Genomic DNA, 17,232 nt, shown 5'->3' with positions numbered 1-17,232 from the left:
ATCTCGGGGTCGTGGGTTTGAGCCCCACATCGGGCAAAAAATTCCTGCATTGGACTAGATGATCATCATGGTCCCTTCCAATGCTACAGTTCTGTGGTTCTAGGATTAGGAATGTTCCACGCTGCTGCATTTTGTTGCAACAAGTCCCGCTTGTCACCTCCATACCTGATATTCAGGCCACAAGCCAAGACAGCACCATCAGGAAAACACTGGCAGTATTAAGGTAAATTCAACAGTGTAAACAAGTTTTGATGGATGCAATCATGGAATACTGAATGGTATAGTTTTTGTAAAATATGCAGGGATTTATGATATGTAAAATGAACCATGGAAAGAGAAGAAGGGAAGTCATTGATATCTTAAGGACGTAAAATGCGCATTTTAAACAGTAAAACAGAAAACTTAATAAAATTATACGCAAAATAGCACCATCAATGTTTAACAGGCATGGAAGAAGTTTCGCAAAAGTACAAAAACACTTTAGAAAAAAATATAAATGGATGAGATGCGTGCCCCCCCTCAATAAAACAGGCCAGTGAGTGGCTGTGGGATCCTGACTAATGGTTATGGGGCAGGGCAGAACGGAGGCACAGAAGAGAACGGGAGGATGCCATAGTTAACCCACCTTTTGTTCCAAGCTTCAGTTGATAATTCTAATTCTTATTCTACAGAAATTCCACAAGAGGGTAGAAGTGCCATCAAGTCAGTCTACAAGGGACAAACTTTAAATGTGATCAAAGAACAATAGGAACTCTCTTCCCACATCACAGGACAAAGGGGCGGCGGGTGCAATGAGCCAGAGTGATGAGTGATTGAGATGGCCTCTCTGTGTGGATGCAGTTTGAAAAAGAAGAAAAACATTTCTCTTGATTTGTCGCATCTATTCTAGGAAGATGAGACTCTCCAAAGAAACACACTGCTGCTTAAGCACCCTCTGAGTAGGTGCCCTGCCTGTCTTGTTTACGTCCCAGGAGATGTTGCCTTTCCCCATTATATTCACATTGACCTGTGCTGTTGACATGTCTGCTTCTTTCCTTACTCTTGTTTCTCTGGCTCCCACTGTGTGCTTCAGAACGCAGAATTGAGAAGATACCTTCATAAGAGCCCCATCGTCTGCTTTAGATGGATGCAGTCACTGTTGGTGCTTGAGGGCGAACGGAGAGGTTTAGAATGGCCACTTGGTCACAGAACAACTAGGTGGTGATGCGGAAGCGGAGAAAAGGATTTAGATGTTACTGAATAAGAGTAGATGGAAGGGCTTCGGAGTGGGAATGTGGTTTAACAAGTAGAACAGTTGTGCTTAAAAGGTCTGGAGCAGAGAGCTTGTGATTTCTGCTTGGAGAAACATCCATGTGAGTACAGTGCCCACCTGTGGCACTGATGGGGACTGCACATCCTCTGTGCCAGTGTTTCTCAAACAGCCTTGGGTCACTTTCAGGTGGGTCACAGCATGCCCAGTGCCCCCTCCCTTGTCTGCCACACCCCCAAGCTTTGCAGTTTCAGATTTGATGAAAGGTGCTTTGAACTGTAGTTGGAAACGAGAGGCAGAAATCATTAAACAAACCGACACCACAGAAAGGTCTGAAAGATTCGTCAGCAGTTTATTATTTTATTTTGGGGGGGTTTCCATACAAAATTCAAATAATTTGGAGTAATTTGTGCAGATAACACAACCAATTATTTGTGCAGATAACACAACCAATTCCTTTGCAGAACAACTAAGGCTGTGCTCTTAAGCCACCTATTAAGAAGTCAATACCACTGAAATATGTGGAAATGATTTCTGAATAAACTTTCCTAGGACTGCGTTGTAAGAAATTGATCTTTCGCTCACACTATCTTAGCAAATGCAGATTGCAATGACATCTTCAAGATAACTCTGCACAAAAGCCTATTTCTACACAGCGTTATAAAGACTGGGCGCTAACTACTGTAAATTAATGGACACAAGAAATGCAGCAGGAGATTCTCATCCAGGTAACCAGGAATACAAGAAGCATCACTGGAAAAGAGAAATACCTTTTCATCTCCAGCACGCCTATGCTAGAAGCAGCTCCTAGCTATTTAGATTGCAGAGCCTGCACTGGTCTGCACTAGTTTCTATTAATCCAGCATGGACTGATGCTCATCTGTGCATCTTGTATGGTTGGGATGCGCTGAAACAGAGCATTTTACACCCTAGGTTGAAGGCTATGGGAAAACTATTTGTGCTGATATGTTTGCATGGGCATTATATGACATTGCCAGCTAGTGGCTTTCAGGACGGGTGAATCTGTCAATTTCCATTTCTCCGATCTTCTGTAATCTTAAATTCAGTTCTCCACACTTCCACATATATAAAATTCACCAGCATTTTCATGCTAATTGATCCTAACAGATGCATGCTTGTGCATAATTTCCCCTACTATACACATTTCTGCAAAGCAGTTTTCCCCATCCTAACATACTTTGTATCTTATTTTCACAAATATAAGCATTGCTATGTATGCTTTCCTCCAACTGCAGATTCTCGAACTGTGGAATGAGACTCTGTGGGGGTGGAGTATTGTGATATGAAGTTCCAGGAAGGGAAGGATCCTGAGGTAAAACTGTGCCTTCATTCTCACTAACTGAGGTTTGATACTGCATCCATGGCCACAACTGCTCCATACTTTGAAAGCATCATCATGCCCCTTTGAACAGTCATGGCTTCCCCCAAAGAATCCTGGGAACTGTAGTTGATTAACTTTGCTAGCAGTTGTTAGGAGGCCACCTATCCCCCCCTCAAAGAGCTACGATTCCTAGAATTCTGTGGAAAGAGGGATACTGTTAAGCCACTCTGGGAACTATAGCTTTGTAGGGGGAATAGCAACTCTCAGCACCCTTAACAGACTACATTTCCCAGGATTCTTTGGGGGAAGCCATGACTATTTAAAGTGGCATGATACTGCAGATGGGGCCTACAACTACTACTACTACCACCCTTGGAAGAGGCAAGATAGGCCTGGAATGGGATAACGGCAGGTTGGGAATAAAATTCCAGAGAGGGAAAAGAGAGATGGGTCAGATAGACATTTCTTGATTCACATTGCTTCCCTGGGGTGCGATGATCTCACTGCTGCACTTATAGTTCAGTCTGAACAAGACGCAATGCTTTCTTCATGTTCTCTATTACTGAAAAAAAGGAGAGAAAAAGATAGTGACGTGAATGATGGTCACGGTTAAAAATAGAGAAAAGAAACTACCAAAAATCTTGCTGTTTTCCCCACCCACCTGACCTTTGGAAGCAACAGCTGGGATCTTCTTGCACATGGAGAGCAAAACAAAAGAACCCAGAAATGCTTTGAGCTCCATCCAGTCAAGTGCAGGTGCAATACAGCCACATACCAATTAATCTCCGCCTGGGCCCAACAGACCTCTGTTTGTTCTCCCTGTCCCCAGCTCTATATAAGTATGAAGGCAGCAGAAGGGGCCAGTGCGGGGAAGGGGAGATGTGTGCTTGGCTCCCCATATCTGGATCTTGGCTGACACACAATACTAAAATGGTGGTGCGACCTTTTCACAATTGTCAGGAGCTTTCCTTGGAAGGCTCTTCAGCAACTGTGTGGCTCCGAGAGGCCATGCCTGTAGCTGTGGGAAGTGGCAGCGGCAAAGGTGCAGGGGGAGGGATTGAGTGGGTGGAGGGGACAAGCAATGGAGGCAGAGGGGAAGGTGGAGGCATGGTGCATACTGGTGCCTATTTTTCTTGAAAAAAAACCCCTCTCTCAGATCGGAAGGTCAGCGGTTGGAATCTGCTTGACGGGGTGAGCTCCCGTTGCTCTGTCCCAGCTTCTGCCAACCTAGCAGTTCAAATATATATACAGTGGAACCTCTACTTACAGACGTAATCAGTTCCGGAGGTCCATCCGTAAGTTGATCTGGGTCGCTGGTAGAAGCGCCATTGTGTGCAGGTGCATTCGGTGGCAGCACACTTCTGCGCATGTGCAGACGGCGGCAGCCACTTCTACGCTTGTGCAAATGGCTGCTTCTGCACGTGTGCAAATCGCGGCAAAACCAGCATTTACTTCTGGGTTTGCCGCAGTCACAACTTGGATTGGACCCAAGTAGAGGCGGTCGTAAGTAGAGGTTCTACTGTATATATATGCCACCAGCACAAGGATAGCAGTGCACTGCGCCCCCCCCCAGCCAATGTCCATATGCTCAGCACATCTGAAACGGCAACCTGTGCGTGTAAGTATATAAAAGCTCCCCTTTTGGATGCTGCACTAAACATGCAGACATCAGGGCACGGGGCCAGTAAAGCATACAGGCATTAGTGCTGTGCTGTCAGCTGTCCTCAAAATTCTAGAATTTATTGCTTTAATGGAAATACACATGTCTAGGAAGGCTGCGGAGTGCAGACCACTGCTGGGCTGATATGTAAGGTGAAAAAAGGAACCTCATTGTTGGTCCTACAACGATAGGATTCAGAATGCAGCAGTCTGATTGGTCCACAGGAGCCACCCAATCCAGCTCCAGGTGGAAGTGAATCCGCAACCTGATTGGCCTACAGGAAAATCCTGGAATTAGCCAATCACGTGGGGCCCATTGTGTAAATAATGTATATAAAGCAGACATTCTGGGGGAACTTCCATTCCTCCTCACCACTATGAGCTGAATAAAGAGCATGAAATCCACTCTCGACTCCGAGTATATTTCACACATAAACACCCCTTGGTTTCTTCAAAAGTAAGGCGAGCAAGACAAAAAAACCTGCACCCAACCTGTGAGAGTTTCTGTAACATTTTCTTCCCACTTTGATAATTTTTGAAAGCCATTTCTTTTCTCATTAATTAATAGAGGGTTGTTGTTTTTTAGTTTTTTTAAAGTGCAGGAGGTAAATTTTTGGCACAGCAGTAAGCAGAAAGTGCAGACCTGCTTCTCACTCTGGGTATTTTGTAATCTCCTGGCGGGGTTCACCTGAGCACTCCCTGTATGGGCAGCACAAACATAAGCTTGTTTTGAGGGATCAACTCACAGACTGGCAGGTCTTGAGGCTCATAAGTATAGAGTCGATTAGAGTATCTTCCAGTGATATCAGCCCTTACCGTGAGAGAAGGATCTGGAAAAGCAAACAAAATATCGTAGTCATCCCTGATATAACAGCATCTTACTCTTATTTCATGCTAAGAGGTAGGAATTAAGATTTTTGAGGGATGTGACTCAGTTGTCTGTAATGAAATTAATTTTAATATGGCTCAGTCTAGAGTCTGATTCCGGTTATGGTTCTCAGGGCAAGGACAAACCATAGTTTGCTGGTTTGGATGTAATGGCAAACTATGGCTTTCTGAACACCTGGACATTACTAATTAATTAGTACAGCACTTGAAGGAGACGGAAGCAGAGGGATGAGAGAGCATGTGTGTAAAATCTTGTTCTTATAGCACTGAACAATAGTTTAGCATTAAGTGTGAACCAACCCATTGCACAACAGTGATGGACGGTTGGGATGTGGGAAGGCTGTCTCTTAGTTGAAGACCCAGGTCATCAAGCCTGAGCTTCCACCGCTGCCACCTGCCACCAACCATCAGGAGGTTTAACATATTTAAGGACAGCGTCCTCTTTCTATGCTCCTCCCAATGGCAACATGCAGATGGAGACAGATTTACCTGCTTTAAGTCATTTACATACTGTCTTCTTTTGTATATTATTTACTACAAAGCTCAATGACTAAGCTCTTTAGCGACGAAACATCGGATTACCGGAACGTCTGAGCACTGAACCACTGGTATATCACAAGTGGACTCTTTATTTAATGTGTTTGGTATTGTTTAAGATAAAACTTGTTTGGGAAAGAAACTACCTTTGCCATTTTTATGAATGTTTAGTGTTTGTTTACAGATAGTTGTCTTGGTGATATTATCTTGTGTTGATTGCAGTAGTCATTGTATCACTACCCTGTTTATTGCAGAGGGCCTTCTCGGTAGTGGCGCCTGCCCTGTGGAACGCCCTCCCATGAGATGTCAAAGAAATAAATAGCTATCTGACTTTTAGAAGACTTCTGAAGGCAGCCCTGTTTAGGGAAGTTTTTAATGTTTGATGCTTTATCACTTTTTAAATTATTATTATTAATATTCTGTTAGGAGCCACCCAGAGTGGCTAGGGAAACCCAGTCAGATGGGCGGGGTATAAATAAAATAATTGTTGTTGTTGTTAAACAAACCACATTGGCAAGATTGGCAGCAACAACAGCAGATATGTACTATGCTTATGATACTACTGTATTCTCTTGTTAATTATGCTCTTTAAGATGAGTATTTTGTATCCCTTTATGTTTTCTTTTGAAATCTTTCAGATAATCTTTTTTTTTTGTTAACTTTGTTGTGTTAAATGTGCATTCTGTAGTTGACCACCTTTGCAATGTATTGTAGAGATCTGCTGCTGCAATGTTAGGCATGTATTTATTTTAAGTTTACATTACTGCTAGGAGCAGGCGACTTTCACTTTCCCTTCACCACCCATGGACTCTCCTGCAGTGTCAACCAGCTGCTGGAAAGCCTCATGCTTCATTGAGATGAGGTTCCATTTTAGGGTCATAGTCACATCCAACACATACCTACAAACATGATTCGAGGCACATATTGTCCATCAGGTGACATGTTCTTGTCTGTTGTTTCATGCTGGCAGGGGAAAAAAAAGAAAAGAATGCACACCATCTTAACCTTTAGCACTAAATCAAGCATTGTAACTACAAACAATAAGTTTAATCTGTGCATTACATGTGCGCACCATCAGATTGAGCATGATGAAGTTGTTCTGGCACATCTCTTGAATTTCTTGGTTGTCCACGAAAACCTTCTTTAGTGCTGGAGAGGGCAAAGGAAGTTCGTCATTCCAAGTGCAAAATACAACAAATGCAAAGAGAGAAGGCAAGCATTCCTCTTTATTAGAGTGTTGTGGGCCAGGAGTCAGTTGTGCCTGTTGAACAGCAGCCTGAAAGGGGAGAAGGCAGAGTCACTCCACCTGCAGCTGATCAGCCTTCAAGGACACAGAGGAGAAGAAGGCACTGATGAGAACCAGCTGGCTCCAGCCTTCTCAAGCAGAGATTACAGCAGCAGTCAGATGCTGGCAACAACTCTTGTAGCTCCTGGTCCTACCTTGATGCTTCCTGCTCATCTTGACCCCATGATCATCAGATTCCCTGACCCCTGGACCATCTGACCACATAGATTGCTGTTTGCCCAATCCTAGGACTGGACCTGATTTTGGATGCTGACTTGCCTGACCTCCAGGCAAGTACACCTCAGAGACTCTTCTGGTTGGCTGGCCTCCCAGCTCCTCTGAACTCTGCATGTTGTTGCTCTACAACGAGACTACGACATAGAACAATACAAAATAGAACCATCCATTGTGGTCATATCTTCCATGACCCCATCTTCCTCTTCACAACAGAAGACAGAACTGGCACCCCAGTCAAAGTCTTTTCCACCAAGGTAAGGGACATTGTATTTCTATTTGAATTAGAGTACGGTTACCAGATGTCCCCATTTCCTGGGGACAGTCCTCTGATTTACAAATCAGTCCCGATACAAAATCCTATCATTCCTAGTGAAGTTGAAAAATGTCCCCGGATTCATTGAAAAAAATCTGGTAACCTTAAATTAGAGTCAAATGTGTATCCTGTTTCCTTTTTGCAGGGAATATGCAAGCAGCCACCTGAAGTACATCACACAGTAGAATCATTTATGTTTGCAGAGAGATACAAGAAATTGTCGCTTCAAATCAAACATGCGTGATTTACCTTGACAATACGGACAATCTTCCAAATGGTGAATGACCATCAGTGGCTTATTACTTTTCCAAGGGGAGAAAAAAACATATTAGGTTAAATGCAGATACATTTTTCTATCATAAATGGGATGATGGGCAAATGTTGTGGCAATGAATTAAGTAACAATCACAAAGTACATTCAACAGGCTCAGAGAAATCCTCTGCAAAGGGACAAGAAAAGTATCATATTTTTCGCTCTATAGGACATACCCGACCATAGGACGCACCTTGTTTTAGAGGGGGAGAACAAGAAAAAAAATCTCCCCCTCTCTGCTCAGCCCCCCTTCAGCGAAGCGGCAGGAGAAAAAGAGCCCCTTCCATTTCTCCTCCCGCTTCGCTGAAGGGGCGCTGCGCAGCTCTCCCTCTCTGCTGAAGCCAGGAGAGTCTTGCTCTCCCGGCTTCAGCAAAAGGAACCCGAAGCCTTTGGAGCGCAGCGCGAAGTCCCGCTGTGCTCCAAAGGCTTCAGGGATAGCCACCTCCGGAGCGTGGAGGGACCGCTCCCTTTGCGCTTCGGAGGCTTCGCATTGCTATCGCTGAAGCCAAGGAGCCTGCATTCACTCCATAGGTTGCAGAGACATTTCCCCTTAATTTTTGGAGGGGGAAAAGTGCATCTTATAGAGCGAAAAATACAGTAAGCAGTGCAGGTTTGTTTACCCCATCCCCTGTAGGATTCCCCTTCCTGACAGGCGCGGGTGAAACATGAAACCTGCAGAGCAACTATAAGAACCATATTTGAATGTCTGATACCTTCTTCCATATTTCATCTCAAGATTCCTACCTCATACATAAAGCCCATAACAATTTGGAAATGTATTATGTGAAAGATTACTTTCTCCTCTATCAACCTGTAAGATCCATTAGATAACTGGGGAAAATTTTACTCATGGCACCACACCTAACAAGCAAGGGTAGGGAGCCTTTTTGACTGTGACCCCACCCCATGGGCCAACTTTGAAACATGGGCGGGGCAACCCACCTGTCATTCACACAATGTCATCATGATGCCGCACTGTTGACAGGTGGATTATCCCGCCCACCAGCCAAAATCCCTTGTGCTGGGTTCCCAAGCTTGGGAAGCACAGCTCAAAGGGTGTTGCCAGCCCTAAGCTTTGCAAGTCTCCCCACGTTGCTCCTTTCCACCCCGGATGGAAATGGAAAGGAGCCACACAGAGCAAGTTTTCCCTTGCTGCTGCTTTTGGAAATTGAAAGGAGCAGCATGTGGCTGCTTCAGAGTGCAGCACTGGGAGGGAGAATCAGCTTCCACTGAATGGAAACTGCTTCCCCATCCTTGAGTTGTCGGAGATACAGTGGTACATCGGGTTACAGACACTTCAGGTTACAGACTCTGCTAACCAAGAAATAGTACCTCGGGTTAAGAACTTTGCTTCAGGATGAGAACAGAAATCGTGCTCTGGTGGCACAGTGGCAGCGGGAGGCCCCATTAGCTAAAGTGGTGCTTCAGGTTAAGAACAGTTTCAGGTTAAGAACCGACCTCCAGAACAAATTAAGTACTTAACCCAAGATACTACTGTATATGCATAGTCCTTACACTGTCAGCCTGGAAGGGATGTTTTGTTAGAGCAAAATTCCTTCTCCTAAACAGCTTTAGGGATGGAATCTTACCTTTGTTTTGCCTGGTAGAGCCCTTCTTCATAAGTCTGTACCCAAGTTATATCATCTCCCCATCCTGGAACAACAGATTCAAGGTAGATCACTGTCCATTCAGTCATCCAATATATTTTTCAAAGTAATCTAAGCCAACAATGAAAATTGCAAATGTCCACCCTTTCCGTCTTTTTATAGAGGCTGATCAGTAGTTTGTACATTATCCTCTCTGTTATTAGGCACCACTTTTCTCATGACAATTTTGGCACATACCAGGCGCACATATATTTAAGTGAGAGCTTGTGGGACAGTGTTTTCACACCATTTGAAAAACCAGCCCACCACCATATTCAAGGAGAAGCCACATTCTTCTAGGGCCTTCTCAGTGGTGGCACCCACCCTGTGGAACGCCCTCCCACCAGATGTCAAGGAAATAAACAACTACCTGACTTTTAGAAAACATCTGAAGGGAGCCCTGTTTCGGGAAGTTTTTAATGTTTGATGTTTTATCATGTTTTTAATATTCTGTTGGGAGCCGCCCAGAGTGGCTGGGGAAACCCAGCCAGATGGGTGGGGTATAAGTAATACATCATCATCATCATCATCATCATCATCATCATCATTATTATTATTATTAGGTTAGAGTCTGGATGATGTGATACTTTCAGGCTAGAACCAGCAAGCAATGATGTTCATCTTTCAAACCACCTTCCTGATCCAGTGGTTATTTAAATAATAATAATTTCCTTGTCTTTAAAAATTTCCATACCTCGTTAAACACCTACTTGTTTTGAATGAACTTTAAAAAGTAATCAAGATCGTGCAGGAATCCAAAGAACAGAGTGACACTACAGTACCTCTGGAGAGTGTCTGGGGAACTCTTTTTTCCTTTTTGATTGCCATTGCAAAATTGGAGGAAACAGCAATTAGCATGAAAGATAAGCCCAGCGCTGAGTGCATCTTTGTCTTCTTTCAACCCTCTTCAAGATAGACCTTGATAAATGGAAGAGAAAGTCAATGTTTTAACCTGGTATCTTCCTGAGAAGCTGTGCTTGTATGTGTTCTGATAAGATACTTTTTTTATTCTAAGAAAGAGATATGAATTTCCTTTAACAAACTACTGAAACCAAAACCGCGTATTAATGAAAAAAGACAGGCAGATTACGCTGAATGATTAATAGTGATTTCAGGCTCATTTTATTTTTTGCCCATTAACACAATATCACTAAGAACAGTCCCTCTGTCTCTTATGAGCAGATGGTGACCAGGAAATGTATACTTGTCTGATATTCAAAAATCTCATTTTATAGAGAAATGTTTGAATTTTCGAAGGGTAATTTTGCATTTTTAAAAAAGTAGTAATTTAATGCAACCCCCTCACCCTTGTTTTATGGAACATGAAATGTCTAACGGAACTGAAATGGCTCGGTTTGGCTCAGTCAGTAGAATGTGAGACTCTTAATCTCGGGGCTGTGGGTTTGAGCCCCATGTTGGGCCAAAGTATTCTTGCATTGTAGAGGGTTGGACTAGATGATCCTTGTGGTCCCCTCCAACTCCACAATTCTATGATGCTAGGCACCAAAAATGCCACAAAGCTTCTGATGATAGCTGTGATTTGAATTCAATTTTCTCCCACATCTAACCAGAAATTCAATGCTAGGCTTGCCCAATACTAGGCAGTGTTAACAACAACAACAACATAATTAATAAACCCATAGGGACTTGGTTGACCTTCTTGTTGAATATTCAAAGGAATGTTTCCTTTCATTGCACCAGCCCATTTCATGTTAAATTATGCAGTTCCATATATGGTTCCGTAAAGAAACAATTGCAAATTTCATTGAGCAACTAATCTCCGCTGTTCGTTCTTTTCTTTTTTAACAAGACCCGGACAAAATGGGCCATTTGTAAACATGGCTGGTCGTGGCACAATCTTGTAATCTCAGAAGTTGGTCTCCCTTGAGTTCAGTGGGGCTTACCCAGGGAAAGGTGGACCTAAAATTGCAACCTGAATTCTGCTAATATTGGCAAATTTTCTCAAATGCACTTTGAAAGGGTCACAACAGATCGTAGTCGTAAATGTCTACTGAGAAGTTGTCACAAGATTGTGCTGTGGCTGCTTCATTCTCCAGATATTCTGAAATTGTAAAAGTAATTGCTTTTGTAGACAAATTAGGATTTCATGGTATAAGTATTTTACCTTCACAGCAAAAGACTTCATTTAAGAGAACCGATGCAATTTATACATATTTACTCCGAAGTAAGTCTCCAAAGCATTTATTCCCAGACAAATTGGTATAGGATTGCAGCATTAAGCTGTAATCCTATACACTCTTAACTGGGAGTAAGTTCTATTGAGCTTAATTGGACATACTTCTGAGTAGACATGCATAGGATTGTGCCATTGACATCAGTTGTATGGAATGGCTTTTCTTCCATTTGTTCTCAGCCAAGAAATCTCTCCTGGGGACGAAAAGGTTAGCTCCAAATTCTCTACATAGTAAATTATTACAGATAAAAGGAGACCTTAAACAATCAATATTATCGCTGTCAGATGCAGAGGTTAGTAACAGCAAGCACTAAGCACACCTGTTTAAATAAGAAATTAAAGAAATTTCTTATTAATTAAAGAAATTAATAAGATATTGTTGAGAAACCATTTCCAATTTGCAAAGACAAAGCTCACGCCAACCATGGCAGACAAGATTCTTCAAAGACACACAAATCACTAGCCGCTAAACTTTATTAAAATATAATTTTCTTTTAAAAATGAAACATTTTTCTCATTGGGAAAATCTCCCGCCTTCTTCCTTAATATAAGTCATAACTGCTGCTATTGGAAACCTTTGATCCCACCCTGGATAAACACAATCCCATTGTCAGCAAGTTTTTACAACACTGTGAAATCTACTTCAAATACAGGTATTGCAGCCAAGAGATGCCCCTTAGTGAATATTTCACAGAAAATGGGTAGACCGTGTGTAACTTCTTCCTGCCCCAGTTTATTTGCTTCTTTTGTTTAAGGTAAATTTGCAATTAAAAGATGTTAAAAACTCTGTTTTTTTGCTCACCGGAGCTGATCAGTTGCGCCGGCGAAAGTTCCTTGCCAAGGAAGCAAATGTTTTAAAGTGGGTGTGATTTATAGATCTGAGAACAGCTGACCTGCCTGGTCCCTTCATCCAGATTTTACAGCAGTATAGTTCCTTGAAAAAGGGATAGCAATGCCTGGCCCTGTCCCATCCCTCCCTCCCTCCCTCCTTTCCCTAAACTTCTCTGCAAGTTCTCATCCTGGCATATTGAATGCTCAGATTTCTCTCCCCATCTTTGCTTGTATCAGGTGTCATTGCATTGGAACGGAGGAAAAGTAGCGTTTTTGTGTGCATCTGTGGCTTTTCCTCCCAAATGGCTACAGCCTGGCTCCAGTTCAGTGAAATAAGAAACCAGCAATGAAAGTTGGAACTGGAGGTGCTATTGTTTCCAATGAATGGCTGAGTTCACTAGGACTCTGAGATTAGGGATGAAACTAATAGGAAGATACAACAGTTAGCCTTTGTGCAGAAAAAATGTAATTAAGAAATCAAGGTAAAAAAAAAAAGGTTTAACCGAGAAGGGGGGGGGGGAAACCCAAAGTCCTCACCTTTCACAGAATAATGATTGAGCTATGGATGAGTAAGGAGGACGAGAGTTTTAAATGTGTTTTCCAATGCAGTTCTGCTGACTTCATTGTGCTTTCAACAGAGGGTTGTTTACTTTGGTTACACACCTATGTTATCTTTGCCCCTTTTTGTTGCTTGGAATCCACTGACAATTGGGTCACCGATCAGGTGTCAGGAAATCCTGGATATGTGGGCAGCTCTCCCAGGTGGTGAACTTTTGAATTACAGGTGCCAGCTTTGCCACAGAAGTAGACTGACTCCGCCTACCTAGCTGCCTATTGGCTCTTCCTGGACAGGAAGGAGTATAAGAAGCCTTCCTGTTCCAGCTGACCATTGTGAATTCTTGTGTTCCTGAGCACTGATGTGTAGTTAGTTATTGCTGCTAACCGAGCCTTCTGAGGAGCAGTTGAAAGAGCTAGGTATGTTTAGCCTGGAAAGAGGAGACTGAAAGGAAATATGATAGCCATCTTCCATTACAGTGGTACCTCTGGGTGCGAACAAGATCCGTTCCAGAGCCCCATTTGCATCCTGAAGCAACCCGCGTCTGCACGTGTGCGGGTCACGATTTGCCGCTTCCGCGCATGCGCGTGACGTCATCTTGAGCGTCTGCGCATGCGCGAGCAGCGAAACCCAGAAGTATCATGTTCCGTTACTTCTGGGTCGCCGCAGAGCATAACCTGTAAACGCTCAACCTGAAGTACATTTAACCCGAGGTATGACTGTATTTTTATTTTGTTTTGCTTTATTATTTAAATTTATATACCGCCCTATACCCGGGGTCTCAGGGCGGTTCACAGAATAAAATCAAGATATAAAACCACAAAATACCCAATAAAAATAAAAACAGCAAACCAATAACACCCCTACTCCACAAAAAAACACATTTGAAAAGGGCATCGGATGTAAATTGGATCAACCAAAGGCCTGGTTAAAAAGGAACCTTTTTGCCTGGTGCCTAAAGGTGTGTAATGAAGGTGCCAGGCGAACTTCCCTGGGGAGAGCATTCCACAGACAGGGAGCCACTGCAGAGAAGGCTTGTCACATGGGCTGTAGCCCTGTAGCCAAGGGCTGTCACATGGAAGGGGAACCCAGCTTGTTTTCTCCTGCAGAGGGTAGAATTCAAACCAATGGCTTCAAGTTACAAGAAAGGATATCCCGACTAAACATCAGGAAAAGCTTTCAGACAGTAAGAGCTGTTTGACAATGGAATGGCTCCCTCCAGGAGGCTGTGGACTCTCCTTCCTTGGAGGTTTTTGTGCAGAGGTTGGATGGCCATCTGTCCTGGATGAATTAGTTGAGATTCCTGCATTGCAGGGGGTTGGTCTAGATGTCCCTTGGGGTCCCTTCCACCTCTACAGTTCTGATTCTACGGTCCTGACTTCTGGCTTACGCCTCCCTCCTGATTCGTCATCTATTTTATTTATTCATGAAATATTTATATACTGCTGTATCATTTTTTTTAAAAAAATATATCAGAGTGGTTTCCAAAATTATATATACTAAAAGCACACAAAAATTTAAAATGATAGACCATCAACTAATCATTATTTCTTAATCGCCTGCATAAACCTGGTGGCATAAGAAAGTTTTCAGCAGGTATTTAAAGGTTGAAACAGAAGGCACTCACTGAATCTGTATTAGCAGAGCATTCCACAGGACTGGACCAATGCGGCTAAGAGCAAGGTTTCTTGTTGACAGATGAGACTTGCCAACACTGGAGACAACAACTGATGCTGCTCCAGATTATCTTAGTGGCTGATCTTAGATGTAAGGGCTTAGGCGATCCTAAGGTACCCTGGACCCACATTGTTCAGGGCTTTGAAAATGAGTATGACGACCTTGAACTTCGCTTAGCAGTGGATGGGCAGCTGGTTCAGATCTTTTAACAAAAGCTGGCCAGTAATCTGGCTGCCACATTCTGCATCAGCTGGCGCTTGTGAATCTGACTTGCTTCTCTATCCTGACCCCTGGCTTGCCCTCTTTATGCATTCTTCTGTCCAGTATTTGCTGGCCTCGGAGCTCCTGGCTCCCTTCAGACAGCTCACAGCTCAGTCTTGACATCAGGATCAGAAGAGCTCATTAAAAGGGTTCTTTCAGGCAGATAAAGATGAATAATAGAATCTTAACACTGCATGAACTCCTGCATAATAATAATAATAATTAATAATAATAATAATAATAATTTATTATTTATACCCCACCCATCTGGCTGGGCCTCCCCAGCCACTCATGGCGGCTTCCATAGAAACCAAAAATATACTAAAATATCACACGTTAAAAACTTCCCTGGACAGGGCTGCCTTAAGATGTCTTCTGAATGTCAGGTAGTTGTTTATCGCTTTGACATCTGCTGGAAGGGAGTTCCACAGGGCGGGCGCCACTACCGAGAAGGCCCTCTGCCTGGTTCCCTGTAGCTTTGCTTCTCGCAATGAGGGAACCACCAGAAGGCCCTCGGCGCTGGACCTCAGCGTCCGGGCAGAACGATGGGGGTGGAGACGCTCCTTCAGGTATACTGGACCAAGGCCGTTTAGGGCTTTAAAGGTCAGCACCAACACTTTGAATTGTGCTCAGAAACGTATTGGGAGCCAATGTAGGTCTTTCAAGACCAGTGTTATATGGTCTCGGCGGCCGCCCCCAGTCACCAGTCTAGCTGCCGCATTCTGGATTAGTTGTAGTTTCTGAGTCACCTTCAAAGGTAGCCCCACGTAGAGCGCATTGCAGTAGTCCAAGCGGGAGATAACCAGAGCATGCACCACTCTGGGGAGACAGTCCGCAGGCAGATAGGGTCTCAGCCTACGTACCAGATGGAGCTGGTAAACAGCTGCCCTGGACACAGATTTGACCTGTGCCTCCATGGACAGCTGTGAGTCCAAAATGACTCCCAGGCTGCGCACCTGGTCCTTTAGGGGCACAGTTACCCCATTCAGGACCAGGGAATCCTCCACATCTGCCCGCCTCCTGTCCCCCAAAAACAGTACTTCTATCTTGTCAGGATTCAACCTCAATCTGTTAGCCGCCATCCATCCTCCAACCGCCTCCAGACACTCACACAGGACCTTCACCGCCTTCACTGGTTCTGATTTAAAAGAGAGGTAGAGCTGGGTATCATCTGCATACTGATGAACACCCAGCCCAAACCTCCTGATGATCTCTCCCAGTGGCTGCATGTAAATGTTGAAAAGCATGGGGGAGAGGACACAACCCTGAGGCACCCCACAAGTGAGAGCCCAGGGGTCTGAACACTCATCCCCCCCCACCACCTTCTGAACACGGCCCAGGAGGAAGGAGCGGAACCACTGTATGACAGTGCCCCCAGCTCCCAGCCCCTCAAGACGGTCCAGAAGGATGTTATGGTCGATGGTATCAAACGCCGCTGAGAGATCCAGCAGAACTAGGAAACAGCTCTCACCTTTGTCCCTAGCCCGCCGGAGATCATCAACCAGTGCGACCAAGGCAGTTTCAGTCCCATGATGAGGCCTGAATCCCGACTGGAAGGGATCCAAATGGTCCGCTTCTTCCAGGCGTGCCTGGAGTTGTTCGGCAACCGCTCGCTCAATCACCTTGCCCAAGAATGGAAGATTTGAGACTGGGCGATAGTTGGCCATCGTGGCCGCATCTAAAGATGGTTTTTTAAGAAGCGGTTTAATAACCGCCTCTTTCAGCGGGTCTGGGAAGGCTCCCTCACAGAGGGAAGCAATATTTCCTCTTGCAGTTCTTAGAGCAAAACCCATAGAATTTAAGATTGAATAGCTGATTGTCCATATTTGAGAGATGATACCATGGACTGTGATTGCGTATGGGAGGCAGTTTCCTGCAGCACTGGCCCCAGACAACCCCACGCATGAGGGCCCCATCTTGCCACCGCTTTCCCAGTCTGAAGAAGTTGAAATGCATTTTATCTATGTTAACCACAGCAGAGATGCCAATATTTTGCTAGAAGAAGCCTTTTTAGAGCCAATGTTGTTGTGCTAGTCTTTCCATCTCTGATTGCAACTGTTGGGAGTATTTAGAATGAAGCGTCTCTTCCACACTGCTAAACTAGATAACTTTCCTGAACAACTATGGCAAGATTAAATTATTTTATTGTTTAGCTTCAATGCGGGGCAGTGAAAGTAGATGAATTCATTATTTATGCTGCAAGCGCCATCTGCTGGAACAAAAGCACCATGCAAATATTGAAAT

At 44.0% G+C, this 17,232-nt stretch overlaps 1 protein-coding gene across 3 annotated transcripts in view; it reads right to left on the bottom strand.

Annotated features, from left to right (window-relative positions):
* Positions 1-1,580: 1,580 nt before the first annotated feature.
* Positions 1,581-17,232, bottom strand: part of AGR3 (anterior gradient 3, protein disulphide isomerase family member) — a 38,504-nt gene continuing 22,852 nt past the window's right edge. The window contains exons 1-8 of one of the 3 annotated variants that reach the window (XM_083578949.1): positions 12,466-12,564; positions 10,252-10,387; positions 9,413-9,476; positions 7,760-7,812; positions 6,748-6,824; positions 6,575-6,638; positions 4,997-5,080; positions 1,581-3,153 (exon numbers count right to left, since the gene is read on the bottom strand). In XM_083578949.1, coding sequence (XP_083435075.1) covers positions 3,104-3,153; positions 4,997-5,080; positions 6,575-6,638; positions 6,748-6,824; positions 7,760-7,812; positions 9,413-9,476; positions 10,252-10,354 — 495 coding nt within the window. In that variant the 5' untranslated portion in view covers positions 10,355-10,387; positions 12,466-12,564 and the 3' untranslated portion in view covers positions 1,581-3,103. Of the gene's footprint in view, positions 3,154-4,996; positions 5,081-6,574; positions 6,639-6,747; positions 6,825-7,115; positions 7,350-7,759; positions 7,813-9,412; positions 9,477-10,251; positions 10,388-12,465; positions 12,565-17,232 lie in introns of those variants that run through there. The other 2 variants (XM_083578948.1, XM_083578950.1) reach the window with 2 other exon arrangements.

The sequence above is a fragment of the Podarcis filfolensis genome (assembly GCF_964270895.1).
Source record: "Podarcis filfolensis genome assembly, chromosome: 12".
Classification (NCBI taxonomy): domain Eukaryota; kingdom Metazoa; phylum Chordata; class Lepidosauria; order Squamata; family Lacertidae; genus Podarcis; species Podarcis filfolensis.
This window is presented reverse-complemented; position numbering and strand designations above follow the sequence as displayed.